The following is a 15556-nucleotide window of genomic DNA, read 5'->3' as shown; positions in this document are numbered from 1 at the left end:
GGCTCTGCTGCCCCTTCACGCCGCCTCTCTCTTCCAGGCACGGCGGTGGTGAGCATCCAAGCTGTGCACACAGGGGGCTCGTCTGGGCACATCACCTACAGCATCATCAGTGGCAACGAGAAGAACGCTTTCCTCATCCAGCCCAGCTCAGGTGCGGCACTGGGACCAGCTGGGGAGGCAGTGGTGGGGGCTCACCTGTGTTCTGCCGGTGCCTGCTCGGTTATCACAGAGCGCAGAGCTCCCCAAAGGCCCTAGGACACGGTGTATACCTCTATACCAAAGAATTCAATAGCCCTAGGACTTGGACCTGGGCACGGTCCTGTCATCATCCAGAGGTTGTTAGCAGAGCTCTCAGCACGGTTCTGTTCCCTGCTGACTAGACTTCTCCTCAGCAGTTCCTGGTCCCCGTTCAGGAGTTAGCAGAGGCCAGGTACCATTGCCAAGAGGCAATGTGGGCGCAGCCCCTGCCTTGGAGGGCAAGTTCAGCCGTACGGCACATCCCGTGCTGGGCCTCAGAGTCACGCATCTGGACTGCCCTTTTTTGCTCCCCGGTGTGCATGTGGCAACCATGACAGCTGTCTCTGTCCGGTCCCAAAGGTGACCATAAACGAGGACCCCTGTCCAGGGGCCGTTCCAGAGGAAGCCCTGCCTCTGTGCCAGGCTGCGTCTGGAGCAGAGACTGGATGTTGGTGCTTGAGGGTGTTTGATACCGCTGGAAGACCGCTGAGGCAGGTCCTAGGGTGCTGCCCGGTGGCACTGGACAAGCTGGGGTCATGTGCACCATCAGCTTCCAAAGGGCTTTGTACCCGCTGGCTTCAGGGAAGGCCAGGCTGAGGACAGGGTGAGGAGTGCCTTGCTGTGGGACTGGCGCTTGCCCTGTGCTTTGGAAGGGGCTGGGGTATGCAAAAGTCAGTCCCCAGATCTCAGACGTCAAGCTGGAGCTTTCCTGTGAGAACCCTGCTCTGCCGTGGCCTGCCGGACCGCTGAGGCTGGGCCGGGAGTCCGGGCTGGTAGAGCTCTTCCGAGCCAGGGCATTTGTGCTCTCCGCAGCCCTGGCCACCGTGCAGGCCCTGCGAGCCACCCGCGGCACGACATGCAGCCCCCGGCATCCTCACTAGCCGCTGGCCGCTGCAGGTGGCCCACGGGCACCGTGCTGAGCAGGCAGCAAGGCACGAGTGCCTGCAGGAAGCCACGGTGACGACGGCAGCCCGCAGCCACCACGCATCCCCTCGGCTGCCGCTGGGCATGGCTCGCCGGAGCACTGCAGCGAGGGGGCTGGCACAGCGTGGCACGGCACCGCGCAGCCCTCCTGCCTTGTGCCAGCTGCCACGCAGCGTCACACCGGGCCCTGTCCCTTGGGCCCTGCCCTGACACTGGGCTGGTGCGTAGGCACTGGTCTGTGGCTGTGCTAAGCTGTCCCCAGGCTTGTCTCCTCTCCGGGGAGGACTAGAGGCAGTGCCCACAGGAGCTTAGCGTGGGAGAGGAGCCCTCACCCACTGTGCCGCGGACTGAAGTGCCTGCGGTGGGCAAGGCCAGAGCGGGGCAAGCCCCATGCAGCTCTGCATCAGGCTCTGCTCCTCCTGTCCCGGGCAGGAACAGCCTTTCAGAGGGAGGCCTGCTGTTGACTGCTTTCCTTGTATGTGCTCTGGGCCAAGCCCTGTAAACGGGGCCTTCTCCAGCAGCCGAATGGTACCAGAGGCGCAAGGGAGCACAGCTGGCTCCCAGCCCTCGGGTTGCAGGAGGTGAGGACACAGCTGTTCTTCAGAGAAGCTGTAATCTGCATTTTCCATCCCTAGATGTGCGGCCCGGTCTCAGCTGTGTTTATCTGCACTCATGCTATCATGCAAAGCTGGCAGCAGAGCTCTTGTGCAGGATCCAGGCTGGTCTGAGGCCACGTAGCTGCTCTGCGTGCCCAGCACTTGCAGCCCTGTTGCCTGACGAGTTGCGCTTGCAGGTAGAGGCTGAAACGGACTGGAGACTCTGCAGGACTCCCCGAGGCAGGAATTTAGCCGTAGGAGCACAGTGCCTTCTCATTATGTTCGGATGCGTCCCTGTGGGAATGCTGCTAAGCATTTTAGTGTACCTTTTTGGATGGGAAAGCAATACCTCCTTATTAAGCGCGGCCAGGCCCAGCGGCTCGGGAGGACGAGAATGGATGTCTGTCCTCAGGCCACTGGCAGGAGATCTGCTGACAGCTCCCACAGCGTCTCTGGAGGGATTTGCGCAGACCTAGACTAATAGCTCCAGCTAGCTGACTTTGGTTTGGAGCTTGATAAGCTTACTTGGGCATATGGGATTTGACATGGGGAAGCTCTTTTTTAAACCGGCCATACCTCAGATGGTGTCTCCAGTGGGAGAACTACCGCGTACTTGAGTGCGAGGGGAAACTGGCTGTTCTGAGGAATGCGTTGGCTGGTTTGGGGCAGGACGTGGGTCATGCACGAGGCGCTGGCATGCCGAGCTGGTAGAACCAGGAGGTCTGTGAGATCCTCGGGGTACCCAGGCAAATAGCTACCTTGAGCCTGGGAAAGCTCTGGTGAGCAGAGCCTGACTCTGAGCAGACTGCTGAGCCTGCATCAGGAGACGAGCTCTTAGCTGCTTTCTGCACATCTCTGTTGTGAACTGCAAGATTTACCACCCAGGGCAACTTGTTGGGGCTGATGAGAAGGCTGTCAGCTTGGAGAGAGCTTGGAGGAGCTCAGTATATTTTGCCATGTGTTTGGGAATGGACGGATGGGTGGAGGGATGGACTGAGCACAGGGGGACAGAAGAGATGAGCGATGGATGTGGTGGTGCATTGCTCCCCGTTCTCCCCCCCCAAAAAAACCCTGCTGTTTCCCCGCTCCCAGGTGCCATCTCGGTTCAGGACTCCAGCAGCCTGGATTTCGAGGCCAGTCCCCGGCTGCGCTTGGTGGTCCAGGCAGAGACAACAGCTTCCTTCAGCTTTATGGCCATCAACCTTAACCTGCAAGACGTGAACGACAACCTGCCGCGCTTCCAGCTGCAGAACTACGTGGCGTTCATCTGGGAGTCACAGAGCTACGACTCCCCGGTCATCCAGGTAGCGCTGGGGGCACGATCGGGGACACCTGGGCCCTCAGCCTGCCCCTTATGGGGTGGAGAGGCGGGGAGCTGTGCCGGGGGCTGGGGCGGGGACCTGTGGACCTGTAGGTCCAGCCTGCAGTGCGCTGGGTTGCGGCGCTCCACAACTGCTGCTGAATGCGGCTTTGCAGGTGCTGGCAGATGATCTGGATCAGGGGGCGAACGGGCAGGTGACGTACGGCATCAACCAGTCCCTGCCGATGGCAGGTCTGTATCACATCGATCCTCAGAGCGGCACTATCACTACGGCGGCCATCCTGGACAGGGAGATCTGGTCCCAGACCCGGTGAGTGGGGTCCAGCGTCTGCCACAGCTACAAGGGGGTCGTAGCTATGGAGCAGCATCCCCAAGGCTGCAGAGGAGCCTCTGATTGGTGCCACCCAAAGCTGTTTCGACCGTATCTGTAAAATGCTTTTGCCAAACAACAGCGGAAACTAGGGCTCCGTTGAAACATGGGTAGCAAACGGTCCTGAGGGCATGGCAGATGGCCGTGAGATGAGCCAGTGCTTCGTTCAGCCTGGTCTCGGCAAATCTGAGAAGATGGGGGGAGGGGGGAGTGGACTGCTTTGACTGGCTGCATCCTTTCCCTTTCCTGCCTCCTCAATCCAGACCACGTATGCTAAAGTCTCTTCCCACCCTCACACATTGCACCCTCCTCCCCATCACATCTTCCGGGAGCTGTGCACTGCCCACAGCCCTCTCGCAAGTCCTCTCGCGTTCAGCCCGGGTCCTCCGGGCCCCTCGCCACAGGTTCTGGGCGTCCTGCAGTCGTTCCAGTCACGCGTGTAAGATAAGGGCACACGCTATGCAAGGTGACTTCAAGTCCTCCCCCACCCTCTTACATGGGTGGTCCAGATACAGGGCACAACTGCCACCACCCCACCCCAGCCTCTGTTCCCCCCCACACACAAACACTGATGTCTACACGACTCTTGGAGAGGCTTAGGGCACTCATGTCACTCACGTGTCCAGCACCTTTCCACACACAGACAGAGCTTCCACGCATTGCCCAACACCCAGACATGCTCCAAATGCTGTGACCCCTCTCCCTGCACCCTCCAAGATGCTCTGCCTGCGTTGCCCCACACCCATTCCCTGCTGCTGGCCCTTGCACGGACTGCACATGCTACGGGTATGTCCACGGCCTGCCCCGCAGATGTTCCCAGCCGCACGAGGGGTGTCCCAGGTACCTGCGTCAGGGGCTGCGAACGCGTCCGCTACCCACCACATGATCCAGACATGGTGCCCACGTCCGCTGTCCACTTGCCTGCTCCAGGTGCTGGGCACAAACCCGCTGCCCTCCAAACATGTGCTCCAGATGTGCATCTATCTGCTGCCGCTCCACACTCCCCATGTTGTGCACACAGCCACCACTGCCCCACACGCACGCTCCAGGTGCTGTGCACACACCAGGCCCCCCAGCATTACAGATACTGTGCACACGCCAATCCCCCCCCAGCATTACAGATATTGTGCACACACCAGTCCCCCCAGCATTACAGATACTGTGCACACGCCAATCCCCCCCCAGCATTACAGATATTGTGCACACACCAGTCCCCCCAGCATTACAGACACTGTGCACACATCCACTGCCACCTATGCACACTCCCGATGCTGCACACACATGCAGTGTCCCCCCCCTGCAAGTTCCAGGTGCTGCGTGTGCACGCACTGCTCCTCACACTTGCAGCCACACGTCTGTGAACCGCGTGGGCAGATGCGGAGTCCTGCCTTGCTGACGCTGTGCCCTTGTGCTTGCCCACAGTTTGGTGGTAACGGCGATGGACAGAGGAATGCCGCCTCTTGTGGGCTCTGCCACACTGACCGTGGTGGTGATGGACATCAACGACAACAGCCCCACCATCCCCCTGCCCTGGGAGGTGCGGGTCCCGGAGAGTAAGTGCGTCTCAGCCCCGTGAAGCGATGTGGGCTGCACAGCAGGAGTGGAGGCCCCACAGAGGCCTGGGGGTGGTGGAGAAGCCCCCGGAGAAGCCCTGTCCCTTCCCATGGCTCGTGCTGCCCTTGCTGGCTGAGCCCCTGCCCTTAGGCACTGACGTGTCTGCGGCTGCCGGGGCTGGGGGGACGCAGCCCCTCCGCTGCAGCCCTGTCCTGAGGCAGCCTGCTGCCGTCCCCATGCATCCTCAGCCCCTGCCCACGCTACAGCGGCTCTGCCTGCACGTCTGCCCTGCCTGCTCTCTGCCCACAGCTTGCACGTCCTGTCCCTGCGCCAGCCGCAGCCTGCCCTGCTTAGCGCCGGGAGCTGTGCCTTCGCTGCCAGCATCTCCCCGTTGTCCTCAGCGCTGCCGTTCCCCCAGCGTGAGCCTCGCCTTGTCCCCTCCAAGGAGACAGGGCCCTCGCTAACGCCTTGCTTCTTCCCAGACACGCTACTCGGCACCCAGATAGCCCAGCTGACAGGCAACGACGTGGACTCGGGGCCTGCGCTCTCCTATACGCTCGTGCTGGATGGCGACGCCGTGGGCATGTTCAGCGTGCTGCGGTACGGGGGCCAGATCGCCCTGACGGGACCGCTGGACTACGAACAGCGCAGCCGCTACACCCTGACCCTGCGCACCTCTGACACCCGCCACGAGACCGAGGCCAACCTGACCGTCGTCGTGGAGGATGTGAATGACAACGCACCAGCTTTCAGCCAGGGCTTCTACCAGGTACTGCGCACACGCGCCTCAGCTTGCACGTGCCGGGCAGCGCAGGCTTCCCCTGCCCCAGCCCCTCCGCTGCTCCTGCTGCCATGGGCTGTGTCATGGTCCGGACAAGGGCTTCTGGCGAGGACTTGGCCTGGGTCCCCGCAGGCAGGTCGCGGGGCAGAAGCCAACCAGTGCAGCGTGCTGCATCTCTGGAGCAGAGATGCAGGAGGCTGCGAAGCAGGTCGACTTCTGCATTTGAGCTCAGAAAGACACACTGTTGGCTATGGCTTCCCATTTTGGTGGTCACAGCTTTAAAAGGGATGTTGAAAGCTGTTCAGGAACGAAGCCATAGAAATGCCTGAGGGGCGGGAGAGCACTGAGCAGTGGAATACGGTCTGTTTGCAAACATTTGCTGTTTGACACACCAAAAAGAAGACAAGGGGCATTTTGATTTGTCTAGATTATCTTTTCTAGAGAAAATATCAGCTATTAGAGTTCTTTAGCTTAGCGGAGCAAGGTGAAGGCTCAGTACCTGGAAGCAGAAGCTGGTCAGAACTCACACCTGCAAGGCCGGGTGCTGGGGGGGGGGCAGGCCCCCTTAGTGTCCCAGCCACAGCCCTGGTGCAGCGGTGGGGAAGGCCCTGGCGGGAGCGGAGCTGGGGCAGCCCGGCCATTGCCGCCCCAGGTGGCCCCACACCTTCTCCAGGCCCTGCCGGCTGGTGCCGGGGAGCAGGATCCGGCGTGGGGTGCTGACCGTGGCTCCGTCGTGCCCCAGGTGACCCTGCCGGAGCACACGCCTGCCGGCAGCTCCATTCTCACCGTCAGCGCCACGGACCCGGACTCGGGCAGCAACGGGGACGTCACCTACCGCTTGGCCGTGCCCAGCCCTGACGTCGCCATCGACCCCAGCAACGGTGCGTGGGGCTGGCTGCCGTGCGGGGCCCGTGCCGTGGGATGCTCTGGCGGTGCCTGGGGAGGGAGGTGCCCCCCGTGCTGGCCCGGGCTCAGCCCCTCGCCAGGCGGCTGTCTAGGGCATCTCGGGAAGCCAGTGTCCCCCCAGCCAGCATCCCTGAGGCCCTGCACAGCTCCCCGCGGGCCCCACGCTGACCCGGCTCTGTGCCCCCGCAGGGACCCTGTTCACCGTCCGGCGGGTGGAGTTCGAGGCCAGCCGGCCCACCTTGGACCTGGTGGTGGAGGCCCGAGACCGCGGCTCGCCCAGCCTCTCGGCCTGGGCCACGGTGCAGCTGCAGGTGCTGGACGTGAACGACCACAGCCCCAGCTTCGAGGCGCCGCGCTACAACGCCAGCGTCCCCGAGGACCTGCGCCCGGGGACCACCGTGCTGACGCTGGAGGCGGGCGACGCCGACCTCTCCCGGGAGAACGCGGGCTTCGACTACACCATCGTCAGCGGCAACGGCGGCAACGCCTTCCAGGTGGAGAGCCGGGTGGCCTGGGTGGGGGGGCAGCTCCGCACGCAGGGGGCCCTGGTGCTCGTGGAGCCCCTGGACTTCGAGGCCGTCCCGCTCTACAACCTCACCGTGGCGGCCTCCGACCGGGGCCTGCCGCAGCGCAGCGCCACGGTGCCGGTGCTCATCGCCGTGCGGGACGTCAACGACAACCCGCCCGTGTTCGCCCGCGCCGAGTACCGCGCGGCGGTGAGCGAGAGCGCGCCGCCCGGCACGGAGCTGCTGCGCGTGGCGGCCCAGGACGCCGACTCGGGCCCCCGCGGCCGCGTGCGCTACACCATCAGCTCGGGCGACCCGCACGGCGTCTTCCACCTGCACGAGAGCACGGGGGCCCTGTGCCTGGCGCGGCCCCTGGACCGAGAGGCGCAGGCGCTGCACGCCCTCGTGGTGCAGGCCGCGGACGTGCCGGGCGGGCACTTCGCGCTGGTGCCCGTCGCCATCGAGGTGAAGGACGTCAACGACAACAAGCCCTACTTCCCCGTGGAGCTGCTGAGTGCCAGCTTGCGGGAGAACCTGCCGCCCGGCACGCTGGTCACCACGCTGCGTGCCGTGGACGCGGACACCGGCGTCTTTGGGGAGCTGCGGTACGCGGTGCTGGAGCAGCCGGCGGGGGACCCCGGCGTGGCGGAGGGCCGCGACGCGTTCGCCGTCAACAGCAGCTCCGGGGAGCTGCGCTCACGCCTCACCTTCGACTACGAGCGGGCCAAGGCCTTCCAGCTGCTGGTCAGGGCCACCGACGCCGGCAACGCCTCCGCCACCGTGACCGTGCGGGTCCTGGTGACGGGGGAGGACGAGTACGACCCCATCTTCCTCAGCCCCTCCTTCAGCTTCGAGGTCCCCGAGGGGGCCCGCAAGGGACAGAGCATCGGGCGGGTGCTGGCCACAGACGAGGACGAGGGGGCCGACGGCGTCGTGCTGTACTCCCTCGCCAAGCCCTCGCCTTACTTCGCCGTCAACCAGACCACGGGCACCGTCTACCTGCGCGTGGACAGCCAGCCCCAGGCCGGGGCCGGGCGCGCCAAGAGGGAGCCGCGGGAGATGAGCCTGGAGGTGCAGGCGCGCAGCCCCCTGCCCGCCTCCCGCTCGGCCTCCGCGCGCGTCACCGTCGACGTCACGCACACCTCCTTCGGCCTGGCCCCGGACCTCAACCTGCTGCTGGTGGTGGCCGTGGCGGCCTCGCTGGGCGTCGTGGTGGTGCTGGCGGCCGTGGCCATCGTGCTGGCGCTGGTCCGCTCCCGCCACCGCCGCGGCCGCGAGAAGGCGGAGGCGGAGGGGCCGCTGGGCCGCGCGCGGAGCGGCTCCCTGCAGAAGCTGGGCCGCGAGGAGCCGGCGCTGCCCGGGGCCGAGCACATCTACCACCAGGCCCTGCCGGGCTACGGCGGCGAGCCGGCGGGGCCCTACACGCGCGGCGGCTCCCTGGACCCCTCGCACTCCAGCGGCCGGGGCTCCGCCGAGGCCGCCGAGGACGACGAGATCCGGATGATCAACGAGTACCCGCGCGTGGCCAGCATCACGGCCTCCATGCAGGAGCACATCTCCGCCCGCGGCCCCGACTCCGGCATCCAGCAAGACGCCGACCAGCTCTCCGACGTCTCCTGCGAGCCGGCCGCGCTGGAGAGCGCCCAGTGGTTCAAGAGCAAGAAGGGCTCGGGGCTGCTGCTGCCGGGGCAGCCGCCGCAGCTGTACCGCGAGGACGGCGGGGGCAGCGCCTTCCTGGGCGTGCGCTGCGGCCTCGGCGTCGCCTCCCAGCCCCAGGACTACGCCTTCCCCGAGGACGGCAAGCCCTGCGTGGAGGGCTCGCTCACCGCCATCGTGGCCGGCGACGAGGAGCTCCGCGGCAGCTACAACTGGGATTACCTGCTGAACTGGTGCCCCCAGTTCCAGCCGCTGGCCAGCGTCTTCACGGAGATCGCCCGCCTCAAGGATGAGAGCTCCCTGCGCAAGCCCTTCCCGGCCAAGCCCAAGGCGGAGCCCAAGCCCCGCATTGACCCCCCGCCCCTCATCACCTCGGTGGCCCACCCGGGTGCCAAGTCCGTGCCTCCCAAGCCGCCGGCGGGCAGGACCTTCCCGCACCCGTCCTCCCTGCGACGCTCGCCCATCAGCCACGAGGGCTCCCTCTCGTCCTCCGCCATGTCGCCCAGCTTCTCCCCCTCGCTGTCCCCGCTGGCCGCCCGCTCCCCCGTGGTCTCGCCCTTCGGCATCTCGCAGGGGCCCTCCACCTCCGCCATCAGTGCCGAGCACTCGCTGGAGCCCCCCGAGGAGGCTGAGCTCAGGATTTAGCCTGGGCCCCGCGGACTCCCCCGCCCCGGGGCCGCGGGGCTGGGAGCAGGGCAGGGCCCGGGCTGCTCCGCAGGGATGCTGGTCCCACGGATGCTGCTCTGCAGGGATGCTGCTCCGCAGGGATGCTGCTCCGCAGGGATGCTGGTCCCGCTGTCCCAGCACCCTGCCCGGCCCGCAGGGTCCCCGGTTCCTGTGTCCTCCGGGGCTGCTGGTTCCCATCGCTCCCCGTGGGCTGGCGGATCTGGTGCTGGTTCTGGTGCCCTGTGGACTGCTGATCCTCGCGCCAGCACCCCGAGGCCGCGGTTCCTTGTACTGCTCACGGTGCCCCGATCGGCAACGGGGCGACTTCGCGTCACGGTACTCTGCTCGGAGAGGCCGGGAGCGGCGGGATGTGCCGGCCCTGCCGACCCTGCTCCTCCCCGGCTCCCGCCCCGGCGTGCGGCAGGAGGCTGGGCCCTCCCTGCTGCCCGGGACCCGTCCCCGTCCCCGTCCCCGCGGGGGCCTGCGGGCTGGGGAGCGATGCCCGGGCAGGGATGTGCTGCCTGGAGGGCACCGCCGCGGCAGCCTGCCCCGCTGCTGTGGGGCCCTGGATGGCTGATCCCACCTCCTGACACGGGGCAGAGGAGGGGTGTCCGCTGGCTGCTTGCCTCGCCTTGGCTGGGAGAGCAGGGAGGGATCCGCTGGGATCCTCCGAGCCCTTCCACCTCCCAGCACTGTGTGTGCCCCCCCCCCCATAAGGGATCTCCCTCCCGGGGCGGCCCGCTCTTCAGGGCCGGGGTTGGGAGGTGGGGGCCGGCCCTGCGCAGGAGCCCCTTTCCCGTTCCCGTTCCCGTTCCCGTCGGCTGGGCGCCCGTCCCAGCCGCGGGCTGGCTGGGGGCACTGGCGTGACGCTGCCCGGGATGCCAGCTGGCTGGGGACGGTGGGCGATGCTGCCCGGGCACATGGGCGGGCTGGGGGTGTCCGGGCGATCCCACCCAGGCGGGCGGGGGGCATTGGGGCGATGCCACCTGGACAGGCTGGGGACATCCGGGTGCTGCTGCTGCACGTTGCTCCGTCACGTCATGAGCGCGGGATGGAGCTGCGCTTCCCCTGGGCCGGTCCCCGTCCCCGCGGCAGCACCGCCTGCGCAGGAGCCTCGCGGCCGCTGGCCCCGCAGCCGGCAGCAGTGTGCGGCAGCGCCGGGCTCCTGCGCGGCCCCGGGCTGGGGGCTGCCGGGTTTGGGCATTGCCTTCCTCTCGCACCCCTTTCCCCCAGCTTCACCGAAGCCTCTCAGCACCAAGGCTGCAGCCCAGCCCCACGTTTCATCACGGCAGCCAAAACCCACCACTTTTGCCCACTCCCCTCTGTTGTTCCCAGCTCGGAGCCATCTCGGCTCCATCTCTGTCGGCATCTCAGCCCCGAACCGCTGCACGTGCACGGCACAGCCACAGCCCAGCCTGGGCCATGGGCGTCCCCCTGCCATGGGCATCCCCGTGCCGTGGCTGTCCCCTCACCGTGACTGTCCCCTTGCCACGGCGGCCCCCGTGCTGCTGGCGTCCCCTCACCACGACCATCCCCTCACCACAACTGTCCTTGTGCCACCAGTGTCCCCTCACTGTGGCTGTCCCCGGGCCGTGGGGACCATGGCTGGTCCTGCGGTGCCGGCGGCCGTGGGAGCCGCCGGGTGCAGGGCAGCGCTGCGGGACAGGGTCTGGGGGAGCGACGGTGGCACCGGGGGTCTGCAGGGCCCCCCTGCACGGCGTGGGGCCGCGGCCAGCCCGCGCCTGCGCAGAGGAGAGGGGGCCCGGGCGGCCGAGCCAGCCCCGGGGACGGCGGCGCAGCACCGCTCCGGCCCAGCCCTGCGTGGACCCACAGCCGCGCGACTCTGTCCCCGTGCAGTGGGGGACCGTCCCCACGAGCGCCGTCGCAGGGTCGGACACGCGGCGGCCCCGCGCTGGGGCAGGGGCTGCGGCCCGGCCGGGAGCCAAGCCTCCAGTTATTTATTTTTACACGTTGTACTACGATTCCCGTTTTCTACTTTGTACCTTTTGTATCGTGTCTCGCTGAGCTGCATGTATTGGGCGCTGCTCGCCGGCTGCGCGCCGGGCTGCTCCAGCACGGCCTGGACCCAAGTGCCAACCTCTCAAAGAAATGCCTTAATAAACCACACTTGTTTGTACAGAGACGAGCATCGTCGCTGCCGGGGGGGCTTGCGCCACGCCAGCGCCAGACGCCCTCTGCCCCCAGGCCCCCAGGCGGGGTCCGGACCTGCCCTGGGTGGGAGGGCTGGGCCCTGCTGCGGCCGGGGCCGCGTTTGGCCCTCGCGGCAGCCCTGCTGCCCGGCCGGGCCTGCCTGTCCCCGGCCTCGGCAACGCATCCGGCTGCCGTGCGAGGGTGGGTGTTCCAGCTGCCAGCACAGTGCAGGACGTGACGAGCCGGAGCACAGCGCGGCTGGGCCAGCCCGGGCGCCCTGACTCCTCCGGTGGCACGTGGGGCAGCTGCATGGGCTGCGCTGCACACACACTGCTGCATGCACACACACTGCTGCACACACACTGCTGCATGCACACACACTGCTGCATGCACACACACTGCTGTGCTGCACACACACTGCTGCATGCACACACACTGCTGCATGCACACACACTGCTGCATGCACACACACTGCTGCGCTGCACACACACTGCTGCGCTGCACACACACTGCTGCGCTGCACACACACTGCTGTGCTGCACACACACTGCTGCATGCACACACACTGCTGCATGCACACACACTGCTGCATGCACACACACTGCTGCGCTGCACACACACTGCTGCATGCACACGTACTGCTGTGCTGCACACACACTGCTGCATGCACACACACTGCTGCATGCACACACACTGCTGTGCTGCACACACACTGCTGCATGCACACGTACTGCTGTGCTGCACACACACTGCTGCATGCACACACACTGCTGCATGCACACACACTGCTGTGCTGCACACACACTGCTGCATGCACACGTACTGCTGTGCTGCACACACACTGCTGCATGCACACACACTGCTGCGCTGCACACACACTGCTGCATGCACACACACTGCTGTGCTGCACACACACTGCTGCATGCACACACACTGCTGCATGCACACACACTGCTGCATGCACACACACTGCTGTGCTGCACACACACTGCTGCATGCACACACACTGCTGCATGCACACACACTGCTGTGCTGCACACACACTACTGCATGCACACACACTGCTGCATGCACACACACTGCTGTGCTGCACACACACTGCTGCATGCACACACACTGCTGCATGCACACACACTGCTGCGCTGCACACACACTGCTGTGCTGCACACACACTGCTGCATGCACACACACTGCTGCATGCACACACACTGCTGCATGCACACACACTGCTGCGCTGCACACACACTGCTGCATGCGCACACACTGCTGTGCTGCACACACACTGCTGCATGCACACACACTGCTGCATGCACACACACTGCTGCATGCACACACACTGCTGTGCTGCACACACACTGCTGCGCTGCACACACACTGCTGCGCTGCACACACACTGCTGCATGCACACACACTGCTGCATGCACACACACTGCTGCGCTGCACACACACTGCTGCATGCACACACACTGCTGCATGCGCACACACTGCTGTGCTGCACACACACTGCTGCATGCACACGTACTGCTGTGCTGCACACACACTGCTGCATGCACACACACTGCTGCATGCACACACACTGCTGCGCTGCACACACACTGCTGCATGCACACACACTGCTGCATGCACACACACTGCTGCATGCACACACACTGCTGTGCTGCACACACACTGCTGCATGCACACACACTGCTGCATGCACACACACTGCTGTGCTGCACACACACTGCTGCATGCACACACACTGCTGCATGCACACACACTGCTGCGCTGCACACACACTGCTGCATGCACACACACTGCTGCATGCACACACACTGCTGCGCTGCACACACACTGCTGCGCTGCACACACACTGCTGTGCTGCACACACACTGCTGCGCTGCACACACACTGCTGCATGCACACACACTGCTGCGCTGCACACACACTGCTGCATGCACACACACTGCTGCATGCACACACACTGCTGCATGCACACACACTGCTGCGCTGCACACACACTGCTGCATGCACACACTCTGCTGCATGCACACACTCTGCTGCATGCACACACTCTGCTGCACTGCACACTCTGCTGCATGCAGGGCCCTGGCTCGGCCGCACGCACGCACACGTGCATGGCTGCACCACGCAGGCCCCTTCTGTTAGAGGCTGCTGAACGCCGCAGCCAGCAGACGTGAGGCTGCCGCAGCTCTGTGGCCCCGGCTCCAGCAGCAGCGTGGCTGGGCGTGTATTCCCGGCGGGCACTACGCACACGCGTGCAATCCACACGCACATGCATGCACGTGGCCAGCCACACAGGACACCATGGACAGACACACTCGGCAGTTCCTCCCCTGGGCAGCCCATGATAAGTCTTGTACGATCCCCAAACGCTCTGCGCTGCGTCCCGTGGTGTCCCGCACCCCAAGGCAGCAGCTCCTCCACCCGTGGGGTGCTCCGAGAGCTGCTCCCATCAACCCGCCACGGTTCCTCTGTGCTCCTTCACAGCATAACACAACCGATACCATCCATCTCCGCTTGGCTCAGCGCGGGCAGCACGTCCTGACCAGCAGCAGGAGGGTCTGGGGCCAGCAGAAAGGCCCTTGCTGGCACCGCTCTCCCCCGGCGTGACCTGAGCCCGGGCAGTGCCGGCTGCCCAGAAGGGATGCGGAGGTGCTGGGCACGCTTGCCTCGTCCGCGGGAGCAGCACCCAGGGAAGCCCGGGGCGTGCAGGGCCCTGGACTCGGCGGTCCCGCTCCACCCAGGACGCCCTGACAACGCCACGAGATGCTCCTACTCTCTGCTCCAGCCCAGCAGACTGACAGCAGATGCTTGTTAGAGTAATTAGCTCTGTCAGAGCACCCTAATCTTTGCTGGCCAGACAGATCCAGTAAATAATCTCCTGCAAATCTCATCCCACTTAAAATCCTGCCCAAAGCTGTAACCAGCTGGACCAGTGGGTGGGCTGCAGCTCTGCAGCCCTGCCCAGCGCCCGGCCCGCGCGTCGTGGCGGAGCGGCAGCGAGGCCCCTCGGCTCGCAGCTGCAGCCGCTGGGTCGGCGCGTGCGGAGACGGGGCCCGGCGGGGGCACCGCGTCGCGGCGAGGCAGCCGCGGGCCCGGGCGACGGCGGGCCCAGGGGGTGGTGGGACCGGGACGCGATGAGGCCAGCGGAGCAGCGAGCACCGTGCGTCGGGGACGGCAGCGTGCGGGCCAGCAGCTGGGCAGAGCCCCGCTGTGGGACCACCCACGTGCCTCAGGACAGGGTGACTTCCAGCCTGACAGGCAGCTGCTGCCGCATGGCTCCAGCCTTCCCACAGCGCGGCAGGAAGCTCTTCCCACCGGCACGGCGGAGGGACGAGGTTCAGACGGGGGTGAGGGTGTGCCGGGTCTTTCCTCTTGGCCGTGCTGGGTCTCCCCCGCTGCAGGACAGCCCTGCGCCCCCCTGCCCTGCGCGCCAGCCCCTCCGCTGCGTTCCCGGGCCGCCGTCCCCCCGCGCGTCCCCCCCGCGCGTCCCCCCGGCCCCGCAGAGCTCCACTGCGCAGCTTCGGGCGGGCAACCAGCTCCAGCTGCTGCAAACCCCAGAGCGCCGCACGCATGGAAACTCTGCGCGGCCACACGTGCTTCCAATTGCGGGGAGCAGAAATGCCCTGGGGCTCTGCGCAGACGCGCACGCTACGGGCAGCACCCGAACGGGAGCGCTGGCGTCCCGCAAGGGAGGGGAACGGGGCGGGGGTTCCTGGAGGACAGGGGAGCTGCCGCGGCGCAGGGGAGGAGGAGCCCACGGGATGCGCCTCGGAGACCCGACAGGGGCTGGGGGGGCCGGGGAGCGCGGGCTGCGGTCCCGGGGTCAGCGAGATGGCAGCCGCAGCTCTGCGAGCAGGGCAGAAGCCAGCTGTGCCCCGCCAG

General features: G+C 66.1%; 1 protein-coding gene across 2 annotated transcripts in view; it reads left to right on the top strand.

The window, feature by feature from the left end:
- The window catches only part of DCHS1 (dachsous cadherin-related 1), a 52762-nt gene extending 41104 nt beyond the window's left edge, over window positions 1-11658 (top strand). For both annotated transcript variants that reach the window (XM_064505333.1, XM_064505332.1), the window contains exons 15-21: window positions 38-151; window positions 2850-3061; window positions 3234-3388; window positions 4871-5001; window positions 5485-5771; window positions 6526-6664; window positions 6879-11658. In XM_064505333.1, the coding sequence (XP_064361403.1) occupies window positions 38-151; window positions 2850-3061; window positions 3234-3388; window positions 4871-5001; window positions 5485-5771; window positions 6526-6664; window positions 6879-9496 (3656 nt within the window). In that variant the 3' untranslated portion in view covers window positions 9497-11658. The remainder of the gene's footprint in view (window positions 1-37; window positions 152-2849; window positions 3062-3233; window positions 3389-4870; window positions 5002-5484; window positions 5772-6525; window positions 6665-6878) is intronic.
- The last annotated feature ends 3898 nt before the right edge of the window (window positions 11659-15556 follow it).

The sequence above is a fragment of the Dromaius novaehollandiae genome, chromosome 1 (assembly GCF_036370855.1).
Source record: "Dromaius novaehollandiae isolate bDroNov1 chromosome 1, bDroNov1.hap1, whole genome shotgun sequence".
NCBI classification, from domain to species: domain Eukaryota; kingdom Metazoa; phylum Chordata; class Aves; order Casuariiformes; family Dromaiidae; genus Dromaius; species Dromaius novaehollandiae.
The sequence above is the reverse complement of the archived record's forward strand: the minus strand, read 5'-3'. Positions and strand labels throughout refer to the sequence as shown.